The sequence below is a fragment of the Excalfactoria chinensis genome, chromosome 5 (assembly GCF_039878825.1).
Source record: "Excalfactoria chinensis isolate bCotChi1 chromosome 5, bCotChi1.hap2, whole genome shotgun sequence".
Classification (NCBI taxonomy): Eukaryota; Metazoa; Chordata; class Aves; order Galliformes; family Phasianidae; genus Excalfactoria; species Excalfactoria chinensis.
In genome coordinates, this window is record NC_092829.1 from 20,053,371 (window position 1) to 20,073,434 (window position 20,064).

Below are 20,064 nucleotides of genomic sequence, written 5' to 3' on the forward strand. Positions count from 1 at the left end.
AAATCTTCTGAGCTGCATTATCCACATTTTAAGCCCCTTAGTGGTGTAAGGACATCCTGGCACAGCAGCTGCATAGCTACATTCACTGAGTCTGAAGTTTGCAAGACTCAAGTAGGGAATCCATGGATGCAGACACTTTGCCTGATAAACAACCTGGCCATTCAGAAGAGGATGTTAAAAGTGTCTCTTCTCTCTGACTCTGCAATGCTCCATTCTCCTCAATATGAATTCTAGCATGTCCTGTTGTTTCACCTTATGGGTATGAGTTCCAAGCACACAATAGACTGACTCTCAAAGATCAGAGAGGGAAATCTTAATTCAGGTTTACTTTGCTGAGCTAAGATTTTATATTAATGGGTCATTTTAGAAATAGCCTTAATTTTCACTATTTGAAAATGAAAAATAGATGAAGGGAAGTCATAGTCAGGAATATGTTGAATAATAAGGGCAGTCATATGGTTACATAGCACTGTCATTAGTTTAATGTTCAGAAAAGCAAAACTATTTACCAGTTAGAACTGACAAAACAAAAGCTAATGACAGTGTATTTGATTTATTTGTCTTAAATTTGGATGACAGGATTATGTAGGATTTCTATGGAATATGAATTTTATAAGTTTTTAATTCAGAAATATCTAAAACATACCTTTCTTGTAACAGATCTATTTCATTTCATTTAACTAGTATGAAATTTTGCTTTCAAATCAGGCCTGTCTTAAGCAACTACAGTAGGACATTTCAAGAAGCCCAGAGAAGCTGTGGGTGCCCCATCCTTGGGAGGTGCTCACGGTGAGGCTGGATGGGGCTCTGGGCAGCCTGATCTGGTGGGCAGCCCTGCCCATGGCAGGGAGGCTGGAACTAAATGATCTTTAAGGTCCCTTTACCCTAAACCATTCTATAACTTTATGACCTTAGAGATACTCAACCATGTCCCTTCTGGCTTTCAGCCCAACTCCTTCCCATCAATCAAAAGCAGTGAACTTCATGATGTTGAGGGCAGCCTGGCCTCACCTGGTTGAAAGAAAGAGTAAATGGCAGAGCTTCCAGGCTCTGTCATACTTTAACTAAAACAAACAAACAAACAAACAAGTCTGTAAGTTGGGTGTAATACAGCTGAAGAATGAATACCTTTTGGAAATGTTTTTGCCTCACTGTCTCTTGTACGTTGTACTTAAGTTCTTTCTCATGCATACACCCAGGGTTGAGTGGATACAGCGTGCACTACAGCACAGCCCTAGGAATTTCACATTTTCTTGAGTCAACCAAACTGTGCAGCCCTATTACCTACCTAATCTACCCAGGCTCAACCTTCATCTCCACAGCTCACACCTGGCACAGCACACTGGGCTCTCCCACTACTGGGAACTGATGTATTTTGGTGCCTCGGTCACTAACACAAGCTGATGACAGGGTGAGAAAAATCTCCACTTACTCTTTCCCCCATCTGTTACACATTAACAGGCAATCAATTAGGGAACCACAGAGAGAATATGGCTGTGCTGTGGAGTAGGGCATGGAGGGAAGCACCTTCCCTTCCTAGGATGAAATCAGCTGATACAATACTAAGGTTGATTACAGGCTCTAGATACTGTTGCTCTGGATCGTTTTCAACTTCTCAAAACTTCCTAGGTTTCTTTTTCCTCTCTCCAGGTTATATTCCATTCTGCCACAGAGAAGTCCTTGTATTGCTCCCACAAGGGGACAGTTTTTCGGTATCTTCCTGTATAAAGAGCCCCTAAGGGCTTTGCTTCAGAGTAATACCCTTTCCCTCCTTTAGTACCCAAATATGTCAAAAAGAACCACAGGGAATGGGTCCAAGTGCTGGAGAAGGAACAGAGTCTGTGCTGACAGTCAGAAGTGCAACTAAAAGTCCAATCGCAGGAGATTCAGCAATAACAAATCACAGAAAGTCTGCCAGAATACAGGCCAATGCTCTAGGGATGGACATCCTTTCCACACGGCATAATGGAAGAGGAAGACTCAGTGGGGCAGTACAGAATGATCATCTCCATAGCAGTGTAGTGGCAAGGAGATACATACGGAACCTACAAAAAATTAAACTAAAAACAGTCAGTTCTGTAGAGATCCTTGCTAATCTGCACCCTGTATTGCTCTGCTCATTCCAGAACTGAACATTCATGGTGATGGAACATTAATATATTAATTCAGTACGACTGGTCCAGATAATGGACAAAAAAAAAAAAAAAAAAAAAAAAAAAAAAAAAAAAAAAAAGAGTGCTTTCCCCACAAGTGGATGTACTCCACATCACAGAAGTCAAGTGTGTTGGTGCGGTGGGCTGACATCAGCCAACCACCCACACAGTGACTTGCTCTCTAGTCAACCCACTAATATGCTTTTTCCATTGCAAGGTGAATTCTGTCCTTTCTTTTTTTTGTTCAGTTAGAGAGTGTAAGAAACAGAGAGAGTAGCTGTGTGTTCAGGTATACAAACATACACGGTCTGCCTGTGTAAGTACCCCCAGGCATCTGAGCATATCAGAGCTCACCTGTATGCACTTCTGCTTCAGCTATATTGTTGGACCTGTACACATACACATCTGCAGCACGCCTTTGGTGCTCAGGACACAGACATATACCTTATATATGAACTGTATTCGCAAGATCAGTGAGCTGCAATTTGTCTACATATATATGTACTGAGGTTATCAAAGTCATCTAAGGAATTTCTGATCATTAGTTAAGACTGACAAAAATTGGTGCACTGTACCTTGAATAGTCCTCTTGAAGAAGGCTTTACATGCCTCACAGGAAGCCACACCGTAATGATACCCAGAAGCAATGTCCCCACACACCAGGCACAGCCGCTTGGGGATTGCATTAAGCATGTACTCGCACTTGGTGGGTGAATCCTCCATGATTGCACTGGCGCAGTCATCGTAACGCTTACGGCAGGACCCACCACCAATCCCTGCACCATTGAACATGGGCGGTGAGTCCAGGCCATTGGGGTGGCCACCCATGGCAATGCCGTAGCCACCGCTAGCATCGGAGGAGCCACTTGGGCTGTGGTGACTGATGGCGTCGATGCCTGATGATGGGCTGGAGGGCTCGGTCTTGATGAAGGACCCACAGCTGGAGGAGAGGTGCCGCTCCTCTGTGGCCATCCTGCCGAGCAGCCTGTAAAGAGAGAGCAAAGATGTTCAGTGGCCTCCTGGCTAAATGCAGCTCCAGGACAGTCAAAGGAGAGCCCTCCTTTCCCACTTCAGTTCAGTTCTAGTTGGCTTAGGCAGTCCAACACCACACAGGTACTTCTCAGGGATACGACACAAATCACTAAGAACCATTTGCCTACTTCCCACCAAATCACACAGAGAAAGTTAAGGCTATTCATGTAGATCAGAATTTCAGGCTAACAGGCTAGTACTTGGAAGGGGCATCAGTGTTGACAAGGCAGAAGCTACACAGAGCAGACAAACCCTGGGAAAGCAGAAATAAATGAGTCTATCTGTGGCTGGCCAAATGAAAAGATTCTCAGTTAGTTCAGGACTCCCCACCCTGGCTCTAAGCAGAGTACATAAGCACACTCTGCAAGAAGGACCTGTTCAGAATGAATTTTCTCTTGCACTACAGAAGTCTCTGTTATTTCCATGTTGGATTCACTCCTCCTCCTCTTCATTAACGTCACTAAAACAGGAGCTCAGAAACTGAAAGAAACTGATCTGATCAAAGTTTTATCCAGATTAATTTTATATATTATATATATATATAATATTATATATTCCTTTTGTTTACATAAGACTTATGCATAGAAAGGCTTCTCTCAAATTTCCATTTCTTATAGAGTCACGTGCTCTGAAGATGCAGAGATGGCATCTTTACCAAATTTGAAAGCTTTTATTATTATTAACTGCAGTCAAAGATAATTTTATTGTTCATATAAAAGTTCAGTCTTTTTTTAGAACACTGCTAATTCTGATGATATCATATGGAAATGAGCTCCAGGGATGACTTGTTCAGTCTATGAACAAAAAAAAAACAACAATCACTTCTATTGTGCATGCTGTATTTGCACCCACCCAGGTTCTCTGGACATCTCCTAATTCTTCTTCTCATGACACATACTTTTGCTATGCTCTCCTAATTCATCTTTTCATTATCCGTATAATCATACTTTATACATTCACACAGAAGTTTTTGCAAAACTCGGATCTGTTTCATCATCCATCTCTGAATTTCATCTACTTTGGCTATTTCTGTTCAGTCCAAAAGAATTCAACGAGGTGACTCCTCAGTAGCATGAAACTGGCATTACTCCACCACTTCGCCAGCTGAAGGTCTAGACAGCAGTCAAGGCAAAGGTATACCATCAATTACCTAGTGATGTTACCTTATTTTCAATGTTATTTTCAGCCCATCACTTATATAACTCCTTATATTTTTTTGCTTTTTTCCCCATCCCTTAAAATTAAGTTGTTATCATTTCTTTAACAGACAGTATCAGCAAGTTATTTACTGAGACTCTCAGATTTTTTCAAGAGTTGCTACAGTTAATTTACAATCCATTAAGATCTACGAAAAATCAAATTAATGCCTTCTGGAATGCAACACTGCAGCAGTCAACAGCACACCTCACCTACCACTGTGCTGTCCATGCACCTGGCTTTATTACAATCCTCTGGAGTTCTCCACTCTTTCTTGATAATGTACTGTCATATGCAGTCTCATTGCTCACCCACTTCAAAGATCATCGATGCATGAATCAAACACCACAACACAGAACTTTTTGGGTCGTCCTGAGCATTGACTTCCTCCTCTTTTCTGGGTAGGGTATGCCTACTCTTTGTTTTGTCTCAGGCACTTTTAAACTGACATTAGTATTAACCTGAGAGGTCACATTTTCTCTCCAGCAAGACAATTGGTCAACAGCTGTTAAGAAAACCTAAAAATATGCAACCAAGTCATTTTCCTGATGACACGTCCAAAGAATTTTGACTGCCTGGAGATGCTTAGGTTTCCTCTTGGAAGCTTCACCGGTTTAAAGTTACCACACCATGGTCATGTGGGTAATTTCTATTTCAGTTTCAGCCTATTTACCTGGTATTTATGGCAACTCCTCCTGCCAAGAGGTCTGATTCATCAGGTGACAGGACAAAACATTTTGTGACACAGCAACACTGACGTGCATATGTTACATACATCACTTCTGCATGTCTACTGGTATGAATGTACAGGTATGAGACACAACAGCTTTGCAGTTCTACATCCTTATGATCTCATTTGACCCAAGTATCTCTTGATTTTCCTTTCTCTGTTTCATCGTCAGCGTTTGACCTCATCTCCCATCTCTAGGAATCGATCATACAAGTCCATTATTTGGCAAGATGGTTGACCTTGAGACTATGGGCAGGCATCTCACGTTCCTGGGCTGCTTTGCCAGGTGTTACTTGAGAGGGATCAAGAGTTTAGTCCCATTCAGAGACAGTGCGATGATTTGATGAATCCCCATGTCTTGCCCAGAAAAGCAGAAAGCAAAGCAAAAAGCTGCTGTGCTGGCCAGATTCTGGAACCTTTCCCTACCTGAGAGGTACATATCTAATAAAAACCTGAAGATCACCAGGCATAGAAACATGAGATTAAGATCAAAGTGGAAGGCAAAACCACCATAAAAAACTTCTGTGCTGAGGAACTCCACAGTAAAAAGAGCTGAAGTTGCAGTGTTAAGGGCAGACAGAGGACAACACTATGAAAAAAGGTATGACAAGGAGGTAAACTGAACTGTCAGATTCAGTCAGGTAAGTTCAAATCCCAGCTTCTGCCTCTTAAAAAGCCCAGAATTCACTGACTGGGAAGAAATGAAGGAGCAACAAACAAGATTCTGAGCTGTATGAGGAAAGATACTGAAAACTGGGAGTAGAAGGACCTCAGAGAATTAAGGTTAAACAGAGGTGACAGAAGACCTCTGCGTCTGTGCTCATATCTACTCCAACTAGGGCATAACATTTCACATTCTTCATGTCAGCCATGTATGAAACAGACTCAGTCCAGTACACCTCTTTGTCTTAATGGCACCCTTTACAAATCACAAGTCAAACCTGAATATGGAAAACAAAGCTACTACTGCCGTGACTTGTTGTCAGAGCATGAGGCTGTTCACTTCTTCAGATCTGAAAGTATTTTTGGAAGTCCTGTCTACCATATTACTAAATGTAATCACTATTTGCAAGACAAGATCCCACAGTGGAGTTTACCTAGGAGCATTGCTCTCCCAGGCCATCATAAATGAGGGAATCACAAAAAGGAAGGGACGATTGTTTGCAAACACTTCTCAGAACTGCTGTCATAGGTTCAGACCTTACTGTTTTAAAAAACATCTTAGTTCTGAACTGACAGACCTGAAGACCAGCACTTTTTGTCACCAGCAAGTTATGGGAATCTGGATTTGCCCTGTACAGATTCAGTGAGGTGTTTCTGTCCATTAGGAAAAAAATAACAGAGAAAAAAGTGAGATCAGTCTCCCGGGACCAACTCACTTCTTGACTCACAGCCTCAGTTACGGAGGCTGCCATGCAGTGACTGTCTAGTGGTCAATAAAATACAGGAACAAAACCTACATCCTTACAGTGAAGGATGCTCCTTTTCCTCTGCGTGAGACAGTAACACATAGCAAGTTCTGGTTAGGTTTGAACAAGTGATTTATAGACAAAAGCCCTCAGCACCAGACAGACCAAAAACCATAGTTACGTGTATCCATTCATTCCAGAGGTGGTTTTTCTTTTGTGTCCTCTGGTACAACCTGCATAGTTGACTAATGGGCAGTAGACACTGAGTTAAGCCTCTCCAGCTCTGACTTTCTACAAGTCCCACAGAGATCCCATCTTGATTTTTAAGCAGACTCAGTGTGTCCCCTGGCAAGAACAAAAAACATCTTGAACTTCAAGAACAGTTAAACATTTTTTTTGCAAAGAGTTCAAAGTGATGAACAGCCATTTTGCTCAGCTCTAGTTACCTTAATAGGAAAGTAAAAGGAGAGAGAGATGATCCAACTCTCCTTCGCGCTGGCACAGGAAACTCCGTTACTATTTCTGTGCCTATGTAACAAGCTTAGAGGTTCTAAACATTTCATTCTTTTCACCTTTCCTCATCATAGGTCATTCCCTCTAATCTCTTTAGCATCTTTGTGGCCTTTCTCTGGACTCACTCCAGCTTACTTGGGTCTTGTAGCAAGGTGCCCCAAGTAGCACACTAAAAGATGCCATGGCACTACAGGAGAGAGACTGCCCAGAAAGTGCACAGTCAGGCAGACTTACAGGCCAGCCATATGTAGCTTCACTAGCCATTAGCCTGCACACCAGCTCACATCATTGCACACCCACTGTCTCATCAGGAGCTCTCAGAGCTTAAGCTGCTTTGCCATCTTGCTGTGCACAGTCTGAAATTTGGATTCTTCCTATTCTAAAGTAGATCCGATATCATCTTTAAAGCACACACCACTAATAGCTACTTGTTTTATCAGAGCCAAAGCCTTTTAATAATGCTCATCTTTTCAGCCTAGATCTTTTTTTTTTTTTTTTTTTTTTTTTTTTTTTTTTTAATGCTGTTTTGTTTTTAATATCTTTCTGTTGTGTCTACTGTAAATTTAAGGACTACATCTTTTAACATTTTCTTTCAAGTCGCCAATGAATATTTAAAGCCAAAACACCACCCTTTTGGACACCACCTTTGCAGGAGGACCAGAAGAATGTCTATGACCCTTCTGTTTATACCCTGTCAGCTAATCCACGATTCATTTCACAGGATTTGTATCAAAACTAATTTGATCTAATTTCCCTAATAAGATCTTACACAGCTTTGTGTCAAAAGCTTGTGCGTGGTCCAGTGACAGTCTATTCACTGCTTTCTGTTTGCCCACTAATTACCTAATTGTATCAGGAAAGGTTATTGTCTGACTACTCTTGTTTCATAAACCCACTGCTGTTTATCACTGATGATGTTGTTAGCCTCTGAGTGCACACAACTGCTGTCAGACAAGTATGCTCTGATCTCAGTGATCCTGGATGTAAATATGCAGGTTTAGATCAAGCCAAGATTGTGCTTGAGGTGCTCCCACGCCTCTAGAGTTATCTCTTCTGAGCAGTGATGTTGATTTCGTATTAGAAATTTCTCCAATTCTTCTTCATCCCTTTACCCTTTGCTACTTCTCTACAATGTTTATTGCACATTTTCTGAGGGTTTTCTTTTTCTTTTGCCAGAAATAGTCATTTGTAGCTATGTTCATCTTATTATCAAAGTTCTAGATAAGAAAATGACATCAGTATTTTCTAACTACAAGCCTTTACTTGCCTCAAGAGACAAGAAAGACCCATACGTGGGTCACAGCTGCTTTCAAGACAGATGGAACAGAATCTGTCACTGTTACCAAAAGTAGCTTTCCCCTCTCAATGGGATTCTCTACCAGCTAACACATCCAGAATTCGGTAACTTAATTGCATCTGAGCAGCTCCAAGTGTTGATACAAAACCAAGTATCTGACCCTGCATGTTCTCCATGCAGCACTCCCTAATCCAAATTGGAGCTGGGGAAGTTTAAAAGCATTACTGCTGATGTTCTCTAGAGGATGATCTCAATACATGATCTTCAACAAGAAAAGCAAGGTTATCTCAGTGCTATACTTGTTTCTAGAAGGAAGGTAGGAATGAGCATCAGAAGTTCTGCCATGTAGGCCAGTCCTTCTGCCAGTACTTTCTGATTAAATCACATAGCCACCAACACAGCATGCTGAAGATTTCCAACATTAAGCCTGAAATTGTCATTAAGACAAATCTGAAATACATCTGTGCAATAAGTATGAACATGGGTAATGAGTGAGCAAGTGAACATCCTCTCATAAATTCCTCAGAACAAAACTTCCCCTCCCACCTCTAGGTATAAGGAACAATGCAAAGGTCAGAAAGATCTTCTCATGTGTCACTTCTGTGCAGCAGGTAACTGTGAATAAGTCAGCCCTAATCACCATGGTCCAGGGAGGTGTTCTGGGAAGATTCTATCACACAGGAACATATCCTGAACCCAGGACTAACTTCATTTCTCTCTGGAGGCAAAAGCCTGGGTACTGCATGGGTGACAGGCTTAATTACCAAGTTGGGTGCCATATCATAAACAGAAATTGCCAAGATACCAGTACCTAGGTTTTACTCACATCATAGCTTTTGGCTTTGCTATACAGGATAAGACAGTCATAACCTCATATCAACTTAAATATGATTTCTAGTTGTGCTTGCTAGCAGCAGCTCCCTTTGGCTTGCATAGACTATGTTGCTATGTTCTGCAAGGTATGGCAAGACCCAGAAAAAGTCTCTTCAAAGTATTCATCCCTAGTATAGACACAATAAATACTACATACTTGCCTTCAGAACAAAAACAAATCGTAGCTTAGCAAAACATTGATGAGTTTGCTGGAGTAGATAGCACTGTGGCACTGTGTGACTTCTACTCCACAGCATGAACACCAGCCTGGACAGACGGATTGTAACAAGGTGCAATTGTCAGCATTTTGTTATAAATGCAGTACACCAACTCTAATCGCAATCTTTTCTGTTGCTTCTGGCTCTGCTGGGCATCTGGACCTGGCTTATTCTGTACAAATGCATCACACTTGGCTCACCTTTTAAACTTGCTCTGAAGAGAAATGCATTTTTAAATTTGCTTTGTGATTTGAGGTCAGGCAAAGAATTTTTGAGACAGGAGGCTGAAGCATCTGAAAGGTAAATATGACAGGTAGCCAACAAAGTGCTACAGCTCTTCAGCTGCAAGAGTCTACCTAAAGACCTGTCTCCAGTGGTCAGCCCTGAGATGAACTGCATTATATGAGATCTCCTGAAGTGAGCCGTGGGCATGAGACAGTTCTGTCACATAGACTGGAAGAAAAGATTCCTTGCACAACAGTAGGCAAAGGAGTTCCAAGCTGGGTTCTTTTGCTAGATATGGAGATGGAGGACAGCAAGTGCACATACTCTGGCTCTTATACAAATAGTATTTGCTTGTCTAATGCCCAGAAGACGTTTTTATCCCTTCGACCCATTGGATAACCAGAGTACAGTTACATATCAGTAGATCTGCTCCAGTCCAAGTTACTTGCACTGATGAAAGCCACCACAGCAAGCCTGTCTGGAGGCTGCTTAATAAATAAAAAGCTTTCTTATGGGAAGAAGACATTATGGATTTCCTGCTAGCCTTCATCTCTCTTCTCCTTCTTGTAATTTCTCTTCACACTTAAGACAACACTCTTGTTAGTTATTTGTAAGAAGTATTACACAGATGAAGTGACAATTAATCTGGAGGTGTGGCATATATTATCAGTTCGCTCTCTTATTAACACATCACCTTTCAAAGGTACCTTGTCCTATGGTATACTAATGGCCATCCCTTCAGAGTGAATTGTTTTAGCACTTGAGCTAATGTTTCTGGCTTACACTTACTGTTGATACTACTATGAAACAAGGATCGAGATTCACTTGCCATTCACCATTTATCTAAGTTCCACCATCACTCCTTCTTCCCCCTGCTGTCATTTCTATATTTCCCATTTCCAGGCTGTCTGTACCTTCTTCATCTAATATTTCCACATTTGGAAGATTGCTCACACCAGTTCAACATTTTTGCTTGCCTATGGCAAAGGTAGATACAGTAATCCCTGTCGAGATGCTCAGCTAAACCTTCATTTATTCTTGAATGTTTCTTTCCACCTTGTCTATCTAGGGCACTTCTAATCTATATCTCTCTTAGTACCTTCAGTGTCCTTCAGACACTAGTGAATGATACTCATACAACAACATATTCAGTAGAGCACTACAAACACTCGTACGTCAGAATTTTGCTTTCACCTTTTCAGCTGAGCAAGGAAAGGAAAACCTCCACAAGAGTCACTCATGTCACATTCATTTTTGCATCCTGGCCTGATCCATTCATCTCATCTCACATAGACCTCTTTTTTCACTCAGTACCATCTTTGCATTTCTGACAGAAAACTGCCACCAGTGCAAATTCCTCAGTCTGCACTTCCTTGTATTTCAAGATATCCACCAAAAGCACTCCTCTCTTCAGCCTTGCCTACAATTCATGATGAAAAATAGCAGAAAATAAAAAGACAGAAGTATTGTTTAATTCCAGCAAGTGTTTTGGAAAGGATTTAAGACGGGAGCTACCTGCCTACCAAGGACATCATCCTAGAAGAAAATGTGAAGAAGGGCTACCGAATTAACATTTCTTCTGAATACCCATTTACTGAAAGGACATCCAAAGTTTATTCGGACAGTTCTGAACTTGTATGTTCTCCAGTCTGGAGGCATTCAGAAATTCTCTGACTTTGAGTGACTGTCAATTTTTTTTTTGAATTTTCCTTACATCTCAACACTTAAAGCTGTTGAAGAAGGACTCTGCCTTCTTCTCCCATCCCATCTAGATAGACAGATGGGCTTTGCCTAGATTCCATCTGTAGCTCTTAAAGAAACCTATAATTAAGTGGCTCACCACTAGAAACATTACTCAAAACTAGATGGATCCTGAAAACACTAAATAAAATTAGTTTCACATACATTAGAGCATTGAAAATAACAACAGCCAATTACTGCTTCTCAATTTGAACTTTTTTTTTTTTTTTTTTTTTTTTTTTTTTTTTTTTTTTAAATTTCTGTCTCTCCTGGGAGCATTTCTAAGATGATACAGAAGCAAAGCAAGGTAACAGCGTGAAAGCAAACACTGAATCTGGCACAGGGAAGCTGTCCCAGAACCATTAAAAGAGTGGAAGTGGGAGTGGGTAGAGTGGTGGGGAGAGACAAGAGAACTGTGTGGGGGTAAGGGCAGGCAAGAGACTCGTGCTACAAACTGGAGCCTCAATATGGCACAGAACAGAGAATGGGATTACAGTGGAAAGCCCATTGTGGCTAACAGACACCACAGGTCTGGGGAGATCCTTCTGCATACCTTAGACTACCGAAACACATAGGATTATCATTACCTACCTATTTAAGATATCCCCAAGGTTCACTTTTGCTGAGTCTTTAAAACCCCACCACTGGTAGGTATTCAGCAGATTTTCTACAACACTCTAAGTAGCTAGTTGTAGCTGACCCAAATTCCAGCCTTGAGCCCTAATGACTTGTTTAAATCCACTTCATTCATCCATCGTTCAGACTGTCCCCATTTCCTTCCAGTCCATTTGACCCTCAGACCCCGTGATGTCCTGCTTACCTGCCAGAACCAAGAGATAAGACCTCCACAGGCAACAAACCCCTCTGCAGACAAAAGTTGTGTAATGGAACAAGCACATGCTTCATTTTCCCCATCACTATGGCTTATGTTGCACATTCTTTAGTCTTGAAACCAACAAAGATTTCTACCCAAAACAAATTCTGCACCTAAATTCCTAAATTCCCCACATTTTCCTTACAAATTAACAACATTGAGTGTACAACTAAATACTGTTAAGAAAAAAATATCAAGCGTTCCTTCCTATCATGAAGAATAAATCTCCTCATCCTAGAAAATTTTCACTTCTCCTTGTTCCTATTTTGGAATGTGAAAGAAAAAAAAAAAAGACAGCTGTGAGATCTTCGACCTCAGTTTTACCTCCTGGTCTCATTCTTTACAGTGTCCCTGCTAATGGGCAAACAGAGGCCGAGACACACACAGTAACACAGGCAGATGAACAGCTAGGCACCTACAAAGATTTGCAGCTGCTTCTGCACTTTCACTCTGTACTTTTCTGAGATAGGCTTTATTCAGTAAGGAACCTGTGTATGCAAGCTATACATACACACAAATTTATCACACAAATAGACACAACCCCATTCCTCACCTTCAGACATCCCTCCTTTCCTCATTATGTGGATGAACCTAGGTACCATTCCAGTAGATTCACTACAGAAGCCAAACTATGACCTCATATTTTCAGACCATCACAGTGAGCGTTCAGATCTTTACAGGAAATACAGTGCAATAAAGCAAAAGAAAAAAAATAATCAAATTAAAATACATAAATTAATAAAAACAAACAAAAACCACTGCTTAACAGGGCTACACCACCTGCAGCTTGCACTCTGACCATGGCTCTATGTCTAAGACAGCATGAGAGGGAAAAGCCTGCATATGGTTTTACATATGTCTGCACTCTGTCTCATTTAGTATTTGAGCACTCTTTGTTCTCTGTCCAGAGGTCTGGAGCCCTTCGCAGACACACCTCAGAGGGGGCTGCCCTCTTCAAAGAAGGGACGGAAAAAGAAGCAAGTTTCAGCAACCCCCGGCCTGGGGTGACCCAGCCCACCCTGCCCACGCGTCCTCCCTGCTGTGCTTGTTCCGTTTGCCCTTGGAATGCTATCACTTATTATCACGCTGACTTCTCCAGATGGGGCATTTTGGCTATTGATCTGATAAATAAACAGCCTGCTCGCTCGATCAAAATGTTATTTTGCATTTCAATTACTGTTCACTAATGCAACCTTCATCCCGCCAAGAGCGCTGCTGGCAATGACACTCGACCTGGCACAGGCGTTTGCAAGCAAATTCGGCAGCGCCTGCTGCAAGCACCTAACGGGATTACCAACCTCCATTAGACTCATAGATGGAGAAGGAGATGGACAGGCAGTACTGGACTGAGAGGGGAACAGACGCATGCAGAAAAGAAGGTGTGAGAAACTCGGACAAGAGGTGGGAACAGGCAGAAGCAGAAATCCATTTACAACACAGCTTTACTGAATATTTTGATGGTAGAAGGTCTCAAAAGCTAACTACATCCCCTCCAGCCACCTCCCCTGACAGCTCATAGCAGATAGACTGAGCTCACTGTGTGTGAGCCATGCAAGAGTTCAGAGCAATGGGAAATGGAAATCAATGTCTGGTGATGAGCCAGCAGTAAGCACTGCAAACCCATCAGGGCAAACAGGGCCATTTCTGAAACAGGTTCTTCAGCCTTTGTCCACTCACATTCAGCTGGATGGGGATGCAGCGTGAAAAACAGAAGGGAAGAAACCCTGAAGAAATCCTTGATGGTTCTTCCAGTACAGCAGGAAGTAGCAAAAAGAGAAAGAAAGGGGTACCCAGATCTGTTGGTAAGATATGGATCTTTAGCAGGTGTTGGCCTCTATTGATTCAGCATTCTGTTTACACCAGGGAATGCTCTACCAAATCCCCAAACTGATTTCACTCAAAGCCCACCAGCAATGGGAAACACAGCACAGCAAGTCAGTGAGTGTTTAGCTCCCAGGTGACATAGTAGTACCCATAGTCAAGAAAGGGAATTTACTGTTATTTCAAAAAAATCCTCTGACAAAGATCTTTCACCAGACCCCAACTGTCTTCCATTTCATTACCAGACAGCATCCAGACTGAAATTGCCAGTCATCTATGAGTTAAAAATAAACAAACCCACATAACATCCTGACATTATATAAACGTAATGCTAAGTATAACACAATGAATGGAATCAATGTGATGCATAAGGACAGGATCTATAACTCCACACACTCACTCACACTTCATCTGCTTTTTGTGCCCAGCTGTCTCTGCCCTTGGCAAACCAGGCATGTGCCCAGCCACCTCTCTCTGGCCAGGTCTGTGTGGATCTCCTTGTCCACATGCTGCTTTGTAGCTCAATATATCTTCTATTTCTATACAGGCCAGGAAGCTGTTGGTCTTGGCCACCTGGACATGCTGTCAGCTCATGTGCAGCTGAGCATCGACCAACAACCCCAGGTCCCTTTCCTCTTCACAGTCAACACTCAACCCCAAGCCTATAGCACTGCATGGGATTACTGTAGCCAAAGTGCAGGACCTGGCACTTGGCCTTGTTGAACCTCATCCCATTCACCTCAGCCCAGCAATTCAGCCTATCCAGATCCCTCTGAAGGGCCTCCCTTATGACACAGAACAGTCAGGTATAAGGTACTGAGTACTCGCAATGCAGCAGAAAAGTCTAATTCCAATCTCAACACTAATTTTGCAGACTTCAGTAAGTCACTGCAGAACTCCAAGACACTGCTTTGCCAACTGAAAAAGCACATATATGGTCCTGAACAACATCTCAGGAACGCCAAGAGCATAAATCAGCAACTATGCTTGAAAGAATGGAGCATATAGATGAAAGTGTTAAATAGGATTATGGACAGATGAGCTTCTATGCTCAAGTGATGGCCTGAAGATGAGGGAAAGGCTGTTGACAGTTTACCTAGACTGCAGCAAAGCCTTTGACTGTATTTTCCACAGTATTTTCCTGGAGAAGTTGGCAGACCATGGTCCAGACAGGTACACTCTTTGCTGGGTAAAGAACTGGCTGGATGGTTGGGCTCAGAAACTGGTGGTAAATGAAGTTAAATCCAGCTATTGATTGGTAATGACTGGAATTTCCCTAGGGGGTGGTACAAGGGCTTGTCCTGCTTGATATCTTTATTGTTGACCTGGACAAGGGGATTGGGTGCATCCTCCATAAGCTTGTACTCCATGCTGGAAGGAAGTGTTGATCTGCCTGAGGGTAGGTAGGCTCTTCTGAGGAATCTGGATAGGTTGGATCACTGGGCTGAGGCCAATGGGATGAAGTTCAACAAGACCAAGTGCCTGGTCCTGTACTTTGGTCGCAACAACCAAAGAAAATGTCTCTACAAGCCACTGAGGCCCTGGAGTGTGTCCAGGAAAGGACAAGGAAGCTGGTGAGAGGACTGGAGCACAAGTCTTATGAGGAGCAGCTTAGGGATCTGGGACTGTTTAGTTTGGAGAAGAGGGAGCTTGGGGAAGACCTTACAGCTTTCTACAACTGTAGGTGGACAGTTGGACTAGACGATCTTAGAGGTCTTTTCCAACCTCAGTGATTCTACGATTAGCAGCAGAATTTGAACCTCTTTATTCAGCACTGTAGCCTAGAGCTTAGCCTATGTAATAAGTGTGAGTAGTTACAGTTTTCTTGCATGCAAGCTAGCCAGAGAGGAACCGGACTCACAAATCTGTATTATACCGATCAATTCTGACCTCCTCTTGCATCTGACTCCCCTTTAAACCGAATCCCCTGTGACCCAGTCTACACAATAACCTTATCTCTAATACTGCCTAATCCTATCTCCAGCTCCCTGGGTGCTATTTCACACACCAACCGTCTCCTGACCATACCACCATACAACCCATTTTTATGTTTTCCTTTACAGCTAAACTTTGCTAGACAATTTTCATCAGGAACTTACTGTGTTAAAAAATAATAATAATAATTCTATTTTTTATTTTCTTAGAGAAAAAAAAAGTCCAATTTTGTTTTGTACTGTAAGATTTCCGAAACAAGCATAAAGTGAGATGTTTGATTTTGCTTTGTTTCTAGTACTTTGTTTAGCCTGTCATGCACTGCCTTATGTTCTTTGACTGACCGAGCATGCACTGTTTGAAGAACATTCTGTAAAAAAAAAAAAAATAAATAATTGAGAGTTTTCTCAAAACAAACTTCAAGATTTTCTACTCGACATCAAATTTCATGTTGCAGCCAGATTTAGGATGAAACAATGCTGGCACTCCTTGCATCTTGCACACAGCCCTCTGCTTGCACTTTACTGAGCAGGTCTTTTTTCTCTGTACTTAATCAGAAGCACGTATGTTCTAATGTACATAGAGATGTTTTGATACACATCTTAAGTTGTCCTCTTGAGTGAGGCAGCTTAGTGAAACAAACACTAGCAAATAACTACATCTAAATCACCCAAAAAGTTGGAACTCTACATAAAGTAGTTCTGGAATTCAAAACTGGTGGAAGCTGCGACATCAACTCACGTAAAACAGACATTCTGTATTACTCAACCTTTTAACGTGGTAGGGATTAACCATGTGTCCAGGAGCATCACACAGTCAAAAATCAACACCTCTGTTTTGAAAGCTGATTGCAACTGGAGAAATCCCACTCTGCTTTTCCACTTGGTACCTTTTAAGCATTACCCCATTCCTTCTGCATCACAATGAAATGACTGCTGGCATGTGATCAGAAACTCAGAAATCCTGGCTCCCTATCAACTTACAAAAATTGACCTGGACATTTTATCCACTTTGATGAGAGCATGAATGAAACTACTTTCTCATTCACTCATGCAGAATGCTGCTGCTTAGCACCAGCACAGGTACTTCACTTCACAATCCAAAGAGGACAAATTGTTGAAATTAGTGTAAATATCCTACCTGCTGCCTGAATCCTATCCAGCATTTTGTAGTGACAGTCCAAATAAATCACAAGTGGTTGGAATAAGATCCTATCTCTTCATCTAACTCTTGATCCATCAGCTGCTGAAATTAGACAGTCTTTTCTGTTGATCTGAACAGGAGTTGGACTTCAAAATCAAAAGAGTTATCCAAATGTTGAACCCTGCAGCTATCCAATGCCCTTCATTGGACTTCTGGACATTTGCCTTCTAATGTAAAACCACAACTTCTACAAAAACACTTATTTCAGATGTATTTGTTTTCTCTCTGTTGGGAAAGACAAGTTTGCCATGATTATTTGAAATTAAAGTGTGTTTGTTAACCAAGATCCTATTCCTAAACCACGCTGCACAGTGAATCTGTCCACACACCTCCATCATCTGGTGCTGTGCTGAGCAGGTGACTGGCCTAAGCATCCCTTAGAAACCACAGTGCTGCCAGCTGTAACAGACTTGTCCACCCTACGTGCAATTCACTCCAGAGAGCAATAACAGGCTCCCTATAATGGTCAACCAGTGATCTATCTAACAGGAATTCATCGTTAGCAGATAAACAGCCCAAGCTCTAGGAACCTCTGACAATTATTCTGCTTGCAAGAAGAGGTCTGTGTTGAAGCAATAGTCTTACTTTCTACTTTGCCACCCAACAAAGAACATCATTCTCAAAACAAGGTGAATTGAAGGAATCCAAGATACAAATCGAACAAATAGCAAAATCATCTCCAGAGAGAATTCCAGCCCACGGGGTTAACAGCAGCTACTTAGTAGGAAAAGCACTGCTTATCCCAGATATGCCTGAACTGCCTGTTCTGGTGTACAACAACAAACCTGGCACAGAATAGTCTGGATCAGCAAGGAAGCCACATAAACTGGACTGCAGTGCTATGAGAGGTTGTTCCTGATCGTGTACAAAGCCAGTGCAAACATGAATATCAGTGTTTGTTTTTCTATGCATTTTGGGGATAATTTAGCTGTTTAAGTTCCTGACAAATCTGTAAACTCTTTAAAGTTTCTCCATCCCAGCAGAACTGCTGGATAGATTTTCAGACCATGAATTGCTGAGAGTAAGCCTTTTGATACAGACAATCCAAATGCTAAACGGAAACTGCCAGATTTGGTACAGCAAAAATCTCACACAACTACAATACGAGATCTCTTCACGGCGACGCATGGCCTATAACCCTGCTGGAAGGATACACCACCAGTCAGACTTTGGACAAGATTGTAAATATGAAGCATACTTCCTGCAAACCTAGACTCATTTTGGAAGACTAAAACACAGAATCAAGTTGCACTTTCCACCTTAAACCTTAACGATGGAAAATTTAGCTGTTTTGCAAAAGCACTGACTTGTAAACCAGACACATCACCCAAACCTCATGAACTTGTCAGTCCAAATAGATAAATACTGGTCAAAACTAGGTAAAAAACACTGTCTTGCTCTCTAGCAACAAAGTACATACAAAGAGCCACTCTGCATTGCAACCCTCCACTTCGCATAGTACTTGGAAAAGTCAGGTCTGGAGCAGCAGTAGATAGTGAAGGGGGTTATGGATTCTGGTGTATACTGTCAGAGCACTGTTTATTCTAATCAATCAGCTGAAAAAAGTAGCAGCTGAGAGTAATTATTAATAATCGAGTAAAATTGGATTATTTCTCTGCACTGCAGTGTTGTCTGGATTGAGAGGCTGGTGTAGAAAAAGTTCATCAGAGCAAGCTACTGCAGTAAAATTGCTGACCTCAGCAGTTCATCAGAGAAGGTGGAAAAGGGAACCTCAGCTAAGCATATGGGCATCCTATCTGCTCTGCATGAGGTATAGCAAAAATAATTATTGGAAGGCAGCTGAGTCTAGACAGTCAAATCATCGTATAGCCAGCCGTATATCTAAGTGACAGTAGTAAGACTTACTGCCAAAGCTTTTCAGTTCTGAGGGATTTGGTTTTTTGTGACTCTTCATTCCTGAAAGCAGTCAGCTCCACGTTCCAGACATACTGCCTGTAGGGAAGGGGTTCGGATCTTGTCTGAATTATGTTTTGTCCTCTGCGCATCTGTGGTCTTGGTTGATCATATTCTCAAGCAATGGAATAGAAACATTACATTATACAATGCATGCAATGTATACATGCAATATGATTAAATATACATCAGAAAGGAACACTATACCAAACACTGTGCAATAGACTCAAGTCTGGTTATTTGATGTTTGCCTAAAACAACCACGATGTGGTACCGCACAGAGATATTCTTACCCAAAGAATGCAAACACTGAACTATGGCTAAATAACTCACACTGTTACTGCAAAAACAATGGCTCAGCAACTTCATTAACAAACTTGTAGTTGAAGCTACATCAGCCATTTGTGCCCATGAGTGCCTTATCCATACAATTACACATGTATCTTCTAAGTGCTTTGCAGACTAAATTTAAGAGCCTTCATTTGAAAAATTAATTCGGATTCAGTATTAACAGCCACACTGGGTATAAACCAGAACGAACCTTCCCTTGCAGTAAATGGAATTGTATCAATTCACAAAATTTAAGCTGCAAACCCTAAACTCCCAGTAAGAGGAATAGTGCCCAATTACATAGGGAATACACTGAAGGAAGCAGAACTTGAAGAGTCTGACACCTGTGTGTGCAAGACCTCAGCCAAAGAACAACTGAATTACCACAGCAAACATTTTCTAACAACTTACTAATTACATTTTCAATTTAAATATTTACTTCTACCATGAGTATTTTTACATCATCAACAGAATCTGTTATCTCCCCATTAACTTTAGCAATTCCTTAAATGAAAATAATCCTTTACTTAAAGGGTGCAAGGCAGAACCTTGAGAATTTCAGTTTCCTCAGAACTTCTGGATGATACAGAATGCTACACAACC

The 20,064-nt window shown here is 41.6% G+C and overlaps 1 protein-coding gene across 4 annotated transcripts in view; it reads right to left on the reverse strand.

The window, feature by feature from the left end:
• The window catches only part of ESRRB (estrogen related receptor beta), a 153,737-nt gene that overhangs the window by 32,618 nt on the left and 101,055 nt on the right, over nt 1-20,064 (reverse strand). For all 4 annotated transcript variants that reach the window (XM_072338272.1, XM_072338271.1, XM_072338270.1 and 1 more), the window contains exon 2: nt 2,729-3,138. In XM_072338272.1, the coding sequence (XP_072194373.1) occupies nt 2,729-3,125 (397 nt within the window). In that variant the 5' untranslated portion in view covers nt 3,126-3,138. The remainder of the gene's footprint in view (nt 1-2,728; nt 3,139-20,064) is intronic.